This window comes from Ammodytes marinus, assembly GCF_949987685.1.
Source record: "Ammodytes marinus genome assembly, chromosome: 8".
Classification (NCBI taxonomy): Eukaryota; Metazoa; Chordata; class Actinopteri; order Uranoscopiformes; family Ammodytidae; genus Ammodytes; species Ammodytes marinus.
Genome location: NC_137212.1, coordinates 22,185,723 through 22,199,810, shown reverse-complemented (window position 1 = coordinate 22,199,810; position 14,088 = coordinate 22,185,723). Strand labels below are relative to the sequence as shown.

General features: G+C 42.8%; 1 protein-coding gene across 1 annotated transcript in view; it reads right to left on the bottom strand.

The window, feature by feature from the left end:
• fgf22 (fibroblast growth factor 22) overlaps positions 1-12,460 on the bottom strand; it is a gene marked incomplete at both ends in the record, with an annotated part of 30,457 nt that extends 17,997 nt beyond the window's left edge. The window contains one exon of the mRNA XM_080033240.1: positions 12,082-12,460. Within this exon, the coding sequence (XP_079889366.1) occupies positions 12,082-12,460 (379 nt within the window). The remainder of the gene's footprint in view (positions 1-12,081) is intronic.
• Between the last annotated feature and the right edge of the window lie 1,628 nt (positions 12,461-14,088).

The following is a 14,088-nucleotide window of genomic DNA, read 5'->3' as shown; positions in this document are numbered from 1 at the left end:
CACCCAGTTGTCAGTCCATGTGGTCTGCATTTCTGTGTTTGTGACCCATGTACCAGAATGTGCACGGCATATTATGCAGAGATACTTAACTCACAATGGGGCTTTAAGATTGAAATTCAAAGAACTTGCAGAGTCGGATTCATGTTAATGGTGAAATACAAAAAAATAAATACAAAATTGACAGGCTAGCGGCACGGTCAGTTCACCACTTTAGTTCAGATTGGAACATGGCCAAAAGCTATTGGATGGATTGTCATTACAGACATCTATGGTCCCCAGAGGATACATCCTAAATACTTCACATTTTAAATTGACACTGACAAGTCCTAAACTTGCTGATTTCGTGACTTTTCATCTAGTGCCCCTAGCAGGTCAAAGTTTTCCCTTTTTCCTCAACATCTACAAGACTGATTGGCAGCAGATTTTGGCACAGACATTCCTGTGCCCTATAGAATCCTCCTGATATTGGTCATTGTGATCAGTTAATGATAGTAAATAGGTCATTATCCAATTGTGATTCTTTATGTGAGGCAGCACCATTTATGCATGGAGGTGCCATGAGTACACAGATTTCCAGTGTGTTACGCATAGAGCTGTAAACTAGACGGTAAACTAAACTACTTTTATGACTTGATTGCCTGACAGCAAGTCAATATTTAGCCACAGATTGATGGTCAGGTTGTGGTAACTGTTTGTGTGGGCCTAGTTTGTGGCTGAAGGAGAGAGAGAGAGATAGAGAGAGAGAGAGAGAGAGAGAGAGAGAGAGAGAGAGAGAGAGAGAGAGAGAGAGAGAGAGAGAGAGAGAGAGAGAGAGAGAGAGAGATTAAAGTCTATTGAACATCCATGGAGCTCCCATGTGCTCCTGTGGCTAAAAAGGAAAAAAGGGTGGGGAGCCCCAGATTTACCTGAACGTGCTTTTGCACTTTTGGCGCCTGATTTGAGTATGTGTTATTGCTTCCTTTATGATCTGTACCAAATCGAACAGGGAGGGATATCTGTCTTTAGGGCAACAGGTGCATTACATTACTGGAATTATTGCTCCCTAGTCCCAGGCTCCATGTGATTTTAGGTTAAATTTGAACACCTTTAAACCTCTGCAGCCTCTAAATACATATTTAGGGATGCCAAGTTGTTTCTTTTTTCCCCCCCTCTCTACAGCGGGGGTTCTCTTTAAGGTTCTTTATTCATGGGCCAGTGGTTAAACACCTTCCAAGACATGATGCCTGGCTCAGTTCAAGCAGGGAGGTGAGAGGCTTTATTGGAAGGGTCGAAACAAAACCATTAATCTGCCTTGGTCTAAGGCAGAGGCAAGACCTGTCTCCCTGGGCTGATGACGTCAGTGTGTGTGTGTGTGTGTGTGTGTGTGTGTGTGTGTGTGTGTGTGTGTGTGTGTGTGTGTGTGTGTGTGTGTGTGTGTGTGTGTGTGTGTGTGTGTGTGTGTGTGTGTGTGTTTACAGGGTCCGAGATGCGTGGGGCGACTGGTCCTTGGTGAGAAATTTCCTCCGGCGAATGATTTCAAACATGTGCTGCTTCATGAGTATGACTTGCTGTCCATCTGTTCCCAACTGATCTAATTAATGCTTGTTTTACGCGTTACACAAAAAGCATACGCAGTAATGACACAGCTAATTTGTTCTCATTGAGGAAAAGGCCAAACTCTACACCTCCATTTTAAAAACTCACTGCCTGGCTGTGACCACGTTCAATATTGCATACTGTGATTAATAGGTTGTTTTCAGATGACGTCACACCATTCGAATTTTTCACGTGGAGGGCAGGAAGTCCTGATCCAATGCAAGGGAGCGGTGACAATGCCTATGTTTTGCTCGGTGTACGGTTTTTCAAACCGTTCAAACCGTTCAAACAGAGAGAAAACCAAAGTTGTGAACCATAAAGGGGGTAATACAAGACATCTAACGAAGAAGCGCTGCCAGGCATGGATTAAAAACCTTCACCTGAAGTCCCGTGGAGAGGAGTCTGTCGTGTTTGCAGTGATCGCTTTGTTAAAGGTAAGTTACATAGCTTTAACCGTCAAATAGACAGAACATGGGATATCACAGGGAATAAAGCCAACTAGCTAGATCTGTGATATAATGTTAAGATGTTAGTTAATAGCTACATGCTACAGAGTAGTGTCTTCGATTTACCATAAGCTAGCTAACGTTAGCTTGAAGCTTCATGTGTTATCGTCATCACCCACCCTGTTCTGTATGGTTTGTCTTCTTTTTATGCCGGAGATAGCTACAGGAGGTGTTTATAAAGTATCGATTACACTTGATACAATACCGTTAGTACAAGCACGCTAGGCAAATGTTGCTGGTCAGCTAACCCTCTGCGATTTATTTGGGTGTTTTATCTGTAAGTCTCACTGTATGGATTTACAAGCTACTATTTTGATATGTGTTTCATTCAGGCTGCCCGAGTGCTGTCAATGATGTAGAGTCCTACAGTCAATCTTGGCTATGACAAAGGTAAACAAGTGACTGAGGCACCTCTTAAAAGAGAGGAAAGAAGGCAGTCCAGTGAAGCTGAAGCTACCTGCACCAACATAGATGAGCTACCAGAACCAGAGCGCTTGAAAGGTAAATACAATTTTAATGCCTATGTTGATATTGCTACAATAATTATTTTGACACTTCAAATTTTTTACTTCATTAGTGGTATTACACTTGTTTAAATTATTTCTCTCAACCTTATCCCCTTTGCCAAATATACTATGTAGATGCAGCTGCCTGCACCAACACAGCTGCATTGCTGGACCTTGGTGTGACGGGGAACCCAGAACCTGAACACTTGAAAGGTAAATAAAATGTAAATGCCCATGTTGGCAATTCTAGATTAGGCATTTTAACGCATATTTACTTCAGTGGTACTTATTTTGTTTAGAACTAACCTGTTATTTATTCTATTTGGTGTTCTAAATGATCTCCAAGGTACTAAATGATGTACTGTTTATAGATGAAACAAATGTGTTTTGTTCAGACATGATTTTGACCAACTTCTGGATACAGTTGAAGTAGAACTGCAAACTCTAAAACTGTATTGTATATACTCAGTGGTGTGGTTGATAACTTGTCTTTATGTTGTATGTGTATACGTATATATATCTATTTTTTTTTTTACTTTGCATTCTTACATCATATAAATAAATGTTAAAGGTCACATATTATGCTAAATGCACTTTTTAAATGTGTTCCAACATATCCATGGGTCCACGGTGTGCCTAGAGACTGCCAAAATATTTAAAAAAATAACAATCTCTCCTGTTCTCACTCTCCCCCTTTCTGAAACCCCCACCCCTCCCCCCCAATATACTCCAGTCAGAATTTTCCCCTTTTCTGACCTCACAAACTGGAAAGCCAGAAGCTTCCACTGTGCAGCCCACACCCCTATTTCTTATTGGTCCACGGCCCTGACAGACAGAGGGCGAGGCGTATCTGGCTTCGCTTCTGGACAGGGGGCGGGGGCAGCTCAAAGATTGTATATTTACGAGGGGAGCTGCAGCTCTTTTTAAATAATAGGCCATTGTGAGATTAGCTGAACATCAGCATAGTACAATAAATTATCTGAAAGTTTTTTTCAGCAAACAATTAAAGAAAAACGTATTAGGGACCACTAAGACCATATAATATGGTGTATAATAGTACCGAAAAGTGTATAATATGGGAGCTTTAAACTGACCGAAGTAAAGTAAACTCTCTTTTAACCTTATCTCCTTTGCCAAATATTCTATGTAGATGCAGAATGCAGACAGACCTGAGCATGGACGATCTTGACAAGATAGAAGATGCTATGAACCAAGCATCAGCGGAGCTGAGCGACCTCAGAATTAAAGCACTGGACTGTTTACATTTCTTAGTTTTGATGCAAGTGTTTCAACTATGTGAGCCATACATCACTTGTAGCCCTAAGAACATTTGCTAATGTGCGTATTCATGTAGAAAGGGTCATAGGATAAGTGAAAAGAAAATATCAAATTCTGCAGAGCAGGGCAATGCCCATTGCAAACATGTCAGTAAAAGGAGGTGATCAGCTAAAGTAGATTGATAAGATTGGTATAATTTGCTGTGCATTATCAAATCTTTATGACTGTTGTCCCACTAGAGTAAATATCTCCTAGGGCTGTCTTCCCCTCATCCCTCAAAAGGGACAACCAGTTGACAACCACTGAACCATATCTAGTCAATCCTGTCAGCCAGCCACACACTTGCTCATCTGTTTTTCTATTGTATTCTTAAGTGTAAAACAGCCATACATATCTAATGTAATAAACCTTTTTATATATACTTGTCCATTCATCTGTTCATTCTATTGTGTAAAGAAGCCATACATATCTCTGATGTAATACCTTTGCATATAAACTTTCCCCCCCATAGATACAGTAATGGTGGAAGTGACAGAGGGAAACAACCCATGAGTATAAGGAAATGCATGATTTAATTTTAAATAAACTCCCAGTAAACAGGATGCACAGGAGGGAAAAATGTGGTCAGTGAATATGAAGGCGTTGTAATGCAGGACAGACCACAGGTGTACTCTGGTCACGCACAATTCTCTACTAAGAGGTGGCAGTAGTCAACGTCGACGATGTGGAGCTGAGCCTGTACTTGATAGAAGTAGGCATGGCTCTTGTCCAGCGTCACAGTTCCCCCATCGTTGACGAGACAGAAGCCCTGGTCCCCAGCACACAGGCTTAGATTGGCCTCCTCGTCTTTGCTGTTTGGGCCCTAAAAGTTCACAATGAAAAAAAAGTCACATTCTAGTGTAAATAAGCGTTTGCAGTTCAACATTTCTGAGGGGAGGATCCCCATGATCAGATGTCAAAATCCCTATACCTACCTACTCTACTGTAGCACAATACTGAACAAATAACTAACCTTTTCTCTATTTATGATTTATTTATAAGATTTTCAATACAATATTCAAAACAGACTGTATAATTACGTACACGTGCGGTGAAGAAATGACAAAGTAATAATATAAAATATTATTGTGAGGATGATATTTGTAGACATAATATAAAACCACAACAAATAACTTACTTTTATCTCACAGATCTCAGTTCCATGACGGGTACATGTGACACATCCATCTGGTGACGCTCCCATGTACGGCCAGTCAGGATTCAGGGTTAGGGTTACAGGAGAAGCTCTGGTGGTGCAGACTATGCAGTCCATACTGCTTTCTGGCATTTGCCTCATATTTGCATCCATACCTGTAATGAATAAAAATAGGAATAGAAAAAGAAAATTGTACAATAATAATTAGTAACTGATATACAAAATGGCAATCTTAAACATACCTCAAAGCCAGCCTTATCCAGTGTATGAGGCATAATGCGCAAATTGTAGATTTTCACACCTGTGTTGTCCTAAACCTTTTCTTTGCCTAAGTAATACCCTGACAGTGCCATAAACGTTGATTGGATTAGCTAGTAATTGATATAACATGCATATTATACCAATAATTATTTTGTTTGAGCTAAAGTGTTGTGTTAAACATGCCTTGGTTGGGTTGTGATATTTATGTTATTACTTACCCAGCCATACAGTTACAGTGTGCTGTAACAACCTCTCCATCTGCTCTAGCTACAACCCAAGTTTTCAATGGGGTTTCTCCGGACCTCTGTCTCTAATCGCTAATCAGGGCATGAATGGTAATGCTAGCAAGCCTAGTAGTAGCTACTGACGTGAGTCCATGTTGCTAGCTAGCTAAACGGTGGATTCGGATTAACAGTAGGCTAATGTTATTTTAAAAAACAAAATAAAGAAACCACATTTACTCACCCGGACAGAAAGAAGTCGACATTTATTTAATGCCTCTTGGTGCCGAGGTCATGGACCCATCCACATACGAAGTAGTTGAAAGCCTCCAGACTCGTCTATGCTTTCATTTGCTGTGTAGTAGGAGGGCTGAAGGACGAGGCAGTTTGTGACGTCCATGGGCTCAACGGCGGACAAATAAGATAAATCACGAGAAAAATTCCCCCTTTTCAATTGATATGGATCATAACCAATATGTGCTGCGATTTTGTCACGATACTTGCTGCGGGCAGGTTTGTCTAAGTGTTTAACATACTCCGTGTCCTCCATCTCCAATTGTTATGAGCGTGGAATTTTTACTTCCTGCCCTCCACTTGAAATTCGCGCGTCATCCTGCGTCATCATTATGACGTATCTGAAAACAACCTATTGAGGCTCATTACAACGATGTAGAAAGCACCTAAATCATTGGAAGAGTCAAAAAGATGAAAAATAGGAGCAATGGTTGGTTATTTTTTCTGGCCCGAAGAATACTTAAAGAGTCAAACCTCCGCCTTGCTCTATTACACTAATCATTTTCTGATGGCTCACAAAAAATTTTGTTTCAAAAATCTTGAAATTGCTACACTTGAACCTTATGTTCAGCTTCATTCTTCACTTTTAAGTAGGTTTGACGACCATCTGTTTAAAAAAATGTATCAATGGCTTTGGACCAAGTTAGTTACAATGTGGTATTTTATTTTGTGTTCTATCCGGGTATGTCCAGACTTGTGTGATGCTAGAAAGGATGCAGAAGCCAGAGTCAGACTCTATAAACCTGCTGGTGAACCCAGTAAATCCCACAGAGGAGCCAAAGCCAGTCTGCTAAAGGTTGTTAGCAACTAATTGCTACATTTGTAGAGACCATTCATGATATCAAACCCTGGGATGTTCTGCTAATTAGGGTGACACTGCCACATATTGTCCTGCAATGTTCCCAGGACAGTTATATAGTGTGTGAGTGTGTGTGCGTCTGGAAGAGATATTTAACATGCATGTTCAACATGATGTTTTATTTAGCTCTCTGCATCTTCATACCAGCTGGCAAAGGGTCGATTTTCATTTGTCTCCCACAGGTCGAGGCCATGCACTGTCCTTATTGGAAGGGATAATAAATGCATGATTCGTGGGATTTCACCCTCCTGTTGGCATCCAGAATGTCCACAAATCCCCTCTCAGTTTAGACAACCCAGAGGAAACCTTACATAATGCCTAATGAGCGACGGGAAACGCTCTAGCACTCCTCTAGCCTTTAATTTCCACCTCAATACTGAGCAGAGCACGCCCAGTCTTTCTCCTAGCCTCATTAACATGTATTATTCTCCCGATTCAAAACACCAAAGCACTTCCTTCGGCCAGGTGCTTTCCTCTTTACCCCTCCAGCCCCAGTGCTGTGGATCCAGTCACACGTCCCCATCTGAGCTTTGATGAATGGTGAGTCATGGTGAGAATGTAAACTTTCTTACACCTTTAAAATGGCAGACAGCGCTGAACAGACATTTTGTAATGTCCGTTGCTTTGCCATGTGTAAGCGATTGTTCTTAAATTGAAGCCTAAATAACTCTTGAATTGATGATGGGGAATGGTGGCGTTTTTGCGTGGTCTGACTTAAGTTTAAAAAATGATTTCCATTTGGAAACAGAGATTCGTTAAGATGATTAATTTAAAAAAGTATCCTCAAGTGTGTTCTGTATTAGAGGATTACAATTGTGAGTACTGACAAGAGCTTGAGAGTACTTTGCTGTATATTATTACTGTTAACATTGATCAAAATGCTTTTTAATTACGCCCCCAAAATACAGAATGCTCAATAACCTTAGTCATACCGACTATATAGGTTCAGCAGTATCTGATAAATCCTGCCTGCCTGCGGAAATAGACGTTTACAAAATCAGTTAAGTTGCGCCCCGACAGCCAAACACCCAGCTGAATCTCGAGGGGCATCATGACAAGCGACCCCTTTCACATTGTCACATCGTTTTCACAATATTTGTTGCATTTTTATTATTATTATTATTTTGATAATAAGACACAATGTATGCCACTTTAAAGTTATAGGTTAATTTACTATGACATTTTGAACTTCATTTTGCTATTGCTGTTTTTTATTCTCACTGCCAATGCTGTCCAACTGGTCAGGCCATTAAGGTGGATTAAGTCATGGGTCTGCAACACTCGTCCTGTCTTTTCCCATTTTCAAATTCAAGTCAGTCTCTCCTTGGCTGGTGACAGTTTCCCCTGTCTAAAACAAGTTTGAATAATTTTCACCACATATTTCAGTAGGGTGGAAGATTTTCTTCCCATGGGTCCCATCCAAGTCAAATACACTCATGAACTAGGAAAACTCTCACATCAAACAGCAAGATGTTGCACACCGAGGGGAAATTTGGTAAACACAACAAACCCTGGCTGTTGAGAGTTGTACGGCTGCAGAGGCCGAATGGAGTCTGTCCACGGTGACTTCTGCGATTATAGCGGGGTGGTGAGGTGACCTTATTTCCTAAGGGTGAATGGGCTGTCACTACCTGGATGCTGCACAAATGTTTGATGCATTTAGCCACACATAACACACTTTGACAGCCCATCCCTCAAAATGGGTTTAATAAACACAATTTTAAAAAAGCATGAAAAAAAAAGATATAGCCTATATGCATGCCAAAAAGGTAAGAATTACTTAAACGACACAGAAAGAGGGGAATGAAGAGAAAGCTCTTGAAGCCATAACATTTAAATTAGTTATTTGACTTTGAAATTAAATTTGACTTTGGCATCTGTAGAGGGAGCATTTTCCCCCAATTACTCTACTCTGTATTCAGAACTACTGCACTTCAAACTTTATGAATTGTTTTGTTATTGATTATGAAACGGTTGATGGGTGTGCCCACAGCTGTTGTGCTATAGCACTGTCTAATTAGCAAGTTATGACCGATGACCCAGGACAGGATATGATGTGTACCTGCCTCAGGAGCTTTTGTAAACACTAGGGTGTGTTTTTCCCTAAATCCTTTTCTGCTTTGCCATAGGTCAAAAGAAAAACATGGCGGGGCCCTCCCTTTCAGGGCCTCAAAGTACGGTACTTTGTCTGCTCCTTTGGCTATTTCAACAAGTTATTTTTAGAGACTTCTATGATCACGTGCTTTGTTATTATAGGTGGATCTATATTTAGAGTGTGTGGTTTCACAAGCTCTAGCTCAGATAACAGTTGAGTCAATTATCTTGTCGGATTCATATCTCTCTGGTTTGATAACCAAATGAGGCCATGTGAGCTAATAACTTGCTTGATTCTTCAGGAGCCAATACCTGAAACTTTTTTGTATTTGTGTGTTTGTGTTTGAGTGATAAATAGTGTAAAGTCCCACATGTGCTCACAAGGCCATGGCATTTTTCAAAGAATTTTTCACATTAGTAGATGGAACAGATACACATTAGGCCTGCCCTGTCTGCTGCTGATGAACGTTTTAAATTGCATCGCTAAGGCTTTTTTAATCTATTATCCATGGTATGGCATTCTGGGTTATGACTTCTGCATACTATATTTGCATGTCATACTTATTCCTCATAAGCTAAACTCAAGACTGATAGGCAAGAAAATGCATTTATTTATCATGCGTATTTTGCACTTTTCTATATCTCCCTTTAAACTTGTCCTGCAGCTCTCTCATCCTTTCAACCCTCCATCCCTTTTCTAAGTCAGTATTTCGCCCTCTTCCCTCAGCTGTTCCATGCCACTGCTCCACTGGGATTGATACAATATTTTCCAACCTCAATTAGCAGAGAGCCTGTTGACTAATTCCAACTGTTTTTGCACCTGAGAGGGAGTTGGGTCTGGAAAAACTGAGCGGGGGGGGGGGGGGGGGGGGGGGGGTGAGGGCCGTAGCCTGGGTGTAGCAGGCAGAGCTGTCGGGGTAATATAGCTGTGTCGACAAGAGTGTAAGGGCGACACAGAGGACAGAGGAGGGGTCGGCCCCGGCTGCTGGGCAGGGTTTGTGAAGACTGCATGGAGCCTCGGGAAAGCCCTAAGTTCAGCTAGCGTAGGTTGAGTTGTGCTTAATCAGGCAGGACTATCTTTCACAAAACATTGAAAACATTTCTAAATCGCAATTTCGGCCAAAACAGTACTGTGTCTCCAACCTTCTGTATGTCTGCCTGTGTCTGTGTGGGTATGTATGTGTTGTTCCAAACACTTAAAGCATTCAGTCGCAGGTCTGCATTGACACTCGATGCTTTCTCTTGGTTTTACATCAGACAGAAAAATGATGTTTCAAAAGTATTGATAAAATCCTTAAAAGAATCGTGTCCTCTTACCCAGCGTTGCACTGTAAGTATCATTGTCACCGCCCTTGTCATTAAATATGTACAACTTCCTGTCCGTCCTGCCAATCGGATCTATAGCATGGCCACGGTATCAGTATCAAGAAATTGTGTGGCTCGGGAGGCTTTGAGTCTGATTGAAAGCCTCCTTATGTGGTGGGCAGTAATGGTATAGCCTCGTGCAGACACAACAGAGCGAGACCTCAAAACAGCCTCAAACCAGATCTGGCCCATTGTGAGGCGAGGCCACAGACTGACCACAAGGTCTACATGACCACTGGTTTGGCTGCTTTACTGAGCTCGGGGTGCAGGTACACGCCCTCACTCTGTGTGAGCACAGAAAGGATCGTTCTTTCCACCAAAGGAAATGAGAGGATGATGGCTAAAGTGAATGAGGACATTACATTTAAGGGGACTGCTCTTTTTCATGGAGAGCTACTACAACCACCTAAGCATTTATGACACAACTATGGCAAGAAAAAGCATGAGTTTCACAATCCTCGGGCATAAAGTTTGCTACTTTCCAAAGACTGAACACTTGCTTCAATTCCAACTCCCTCATGTTGCCAACATTGTATTGCTTCCACTCTTCCAGCATGACCTCTCAAAGTGTCACATTCAAGAAAAGTTTGGGGGTAATACTTTACTGTGGCAGCTGACATGCATTTCAGCTAATATGAGAGAATAAGGTCCCAGCGTGAATAAGTCCACAGCTTCACATTTAACACAGTAATAATTCACCTCAACTTGAATTTCTACCAGTGTGTGTGTGGTTTTAACAGATTCTGCCAGGTGACTAATCCCAACAGGTTAACAAATGTCATCCAGTCTTCAGTTTAGAGCTTATTGAAACAGTGGCAACATACTGGCTGGTCTATTAGGTGGACGCAGCAGCTGCTCCGTGCCCCCAGTAGCTGAATGGAAAAACTCTGACTCACCCACTTGTATAAAAAAAGGCATTAACGACCAAATACATAAATATTACCGTTGAAGGCATAAACGTCTCTAAGGGCCATCCAGTCAGTCAGCCGGTGACTAATGGAGAAGGAGGTCAGATCATGGCCATAGAGTCGGCTCATCTGACCTGGTCAAGCATCTGAAAGACACCCATTGATGGACAAGCTGAAGAGACATGGTTGCTGTATGAATACACTCTTCTCAGGTATCCCTGAACCATGAATTAGGTACTGGCTATGGGCTTTCCAACAGAACAACAACCTATGTGGGTCTATTATAAACTGCATTGTTGCATGCTGAATGCAGTGATCATGTTTTGAAGTGTTGTCCAGTCTGTGCAGGTGTTAAGAGACATGATGTGCAAGGAGAGACTACCACCGTAAAAGAGAGGTTTACAGCTGTGAGCAGTACTGGAATGGCAGACAGTAAATTAGTCAGAAAAGAAATCCAATAAAAGGTTGCATGAGGCCAGCTCACTACTTTAAATGGCAGAATACATTAGACTTCAAAGTGCAGTCTCATTACTAAGAAAACTGTGAACAATAATCATGCATCTGTGGTTGCATTTGTCGAAGGAGTTTGTGTCCGTGTACACCTGCTACTTACAATTGATGGACTTTCATCACAGTTTTGACAAGTTAATCCCCAGTGAAACTGAAGCTTTTTTTTCCCAAGCTCAGTTTGCATCGCCAACTGATGCTCAATGTCTATCCTCGAGTCAGCTTTCTTGTGCCGGCTGTCCCGTGAGCCGCCTAAATCCACACTAGGGTATTCCCTTCTTACCTAGCAACACGTCTCTCGTGCTCTAAACACAACACAAAGAGCTCAGCAACGACAGAACCACAGGATATCCCTATGAACCGCTATAAAATCAAACAAGATAAGAGAGTCCAGCCATAAAAATAAATGTGAGAACGTCACGGGGCACCCTGTCCTCTCAGTAACACTCTACTTAACATACATTTGAGATACCAGTAACTTAGATGCCTTCCGGCATGTGCCAGCTACTTACTGTCTGCGTAGTTCTTCCGTCGGGTCCCGTCCACCTTGCCTGTTTTGTCAATGCAGAGGAAGAACTTGTTGGCAGAGTAAAGACGCCGTAGTCGGACGTCGCCTTCAAGGTGATTGTAACTGCGAGTGTGCCTCTCCAACGTCCATGAACAGTTGATGCCACTTGCCAGCACCTGAAGGGGTTCATGCCTTACCCCAGGAGGACAGGCCCCCGTGGCAGTGCCAGCAGTGACCAGCAGCAGGGTGAAGCATGCCAGGCAAAGGGAGGCTGCACTGGGCAGGGGGAGAGGTCGCCCGGTGGAGGCTGCAGCAGCAGTGGTGGTGATGCCAAAGGCAGGATCAGGACAGAGATGGGCTACGGACGGCGTCCATCTGCACATGGTGGGTCAGACTCCCAACGTGCACCTGGTGCAAGCTGTAGGCATGCTGATGATCGGGGAGATGTGCCAGCGGAGGGATGACACAAGGGTGGGTGTCCTGAGGCGAGAAGGGAGGGAAATGGCAACTCGCAAGCAGATCCTCTGGATGTCACAGATGACCAATCCCCGCGTTGGGGGCTGACAGCAGGCCTTCCCTACAGCAACAAGCTCCTCAAAGTTTCTTCAGTTGTCATCTTCAGTCTTGCTCTCGATTTTTATTTTCCAATCCTTTCATGGAGTGTTGCAGTCTTTTTCGAATTCTACCCTTTTAAAAGTTCCTCTTTAGTGTTGCTCCTTGTGTTCTCCTCCTTGGACTGAGATCTTCTTATCCGTACCACAGATAAATTCCTGGGGTGTATGAGGATGCGCATGTATGACTATGTGTTTGCCTGTGTGCATATGGATATGTTTGTTATGTGTTGTGTGTGTGTGTGTCTATTTAAGTATGTGTGTGTGCACCTTGCGATGCTCTACTCTTTCCAGCTGAATAGGAACAAGGTGCCTGTCTGAGCTGCTGACCCGTGGCTGAGAGGGAGTTGAATGAGGGTTGGTGAGTGACTCTATGCGTGTGTATGTGTGAGTGTGTGATACTGCGAGAAAGAGAGAGGGAGTGAGCGAGTATGGGAGGTGTGTGTCCGCGACAGAGAGAGAGAGAGAGAGAAGAGAGAGAGAGAGAGAGAGAAAGAGAAAGAGAAATAGAGAAAGGCAGGAAGAGTGTGGCTGTATGTGTCAGAGTGAGCGGCAGTCTGCTAGTGTGTGTCAGCTAGCACGGGGCAGTGAAGCAGTAAGGGATCGGCCTCCCGCTCCGCTGTGTGCAGTCAGTCAGTCAGTCAGTCAGTCCTCTCTTCTGTGGAGGCACCGGCTGAGCTTTCCCTGCATTTTATCCTGGGCAGGGCCGGCATCTAGGGGGTTGAAAGGAGAGGGGTGGGGCCACCGCGCTCATTCACAACCATTTCAAACAAACGAGAAAAGCCTGCATCAAGCACCGTCCCCTTTGCATTCTCTTTCCCATAAAAGTTTAAACTGTGAGAAACAAGTCTTTTGCTTTTCACCTGAGCATTTGTATTTTTTATTTGTGTCTTTTCTGGTCACAGACACCTGAAAAGGCTTACAACCTACCACATGACCTCCACTGTCCCCCCTTGGTTACGAATTCTGTAACCCGGTCAGCTCCATTACTGTTCAGTGAAGCAACTAGAAGAGCGTTTTTTGACACCTTTGCTCTCTTTTCTTCTCACTGGCCACATGGGGCAAATTAAGGGAGGCATTTTTTTTCCTTTCTTTTTTTTTTACGGCTGCTGGTTTGAATCATCAAGCAGTCGCAAACACAGAGCAGGTTGCAGGAGTGTCGGCGGAGTTTGTCCAGATGACGTTTGAGAGACTTTCCCATCACCTGTGTTAATATTTCAATGAAACACCCTCTCTGATCTTTTCTGTTTTCATTTGGGTGAGCCAGACGGAAATGAGGGAACACCTTTTTTTGCGACTTCCCACACTCTTGTCTGTTTTTTTACAAGCAGTGTAATGAACCTAATTACACATTAATGGTATTAAAACTCAACCCCATTCCAGTTGACGCAAATTGTCTA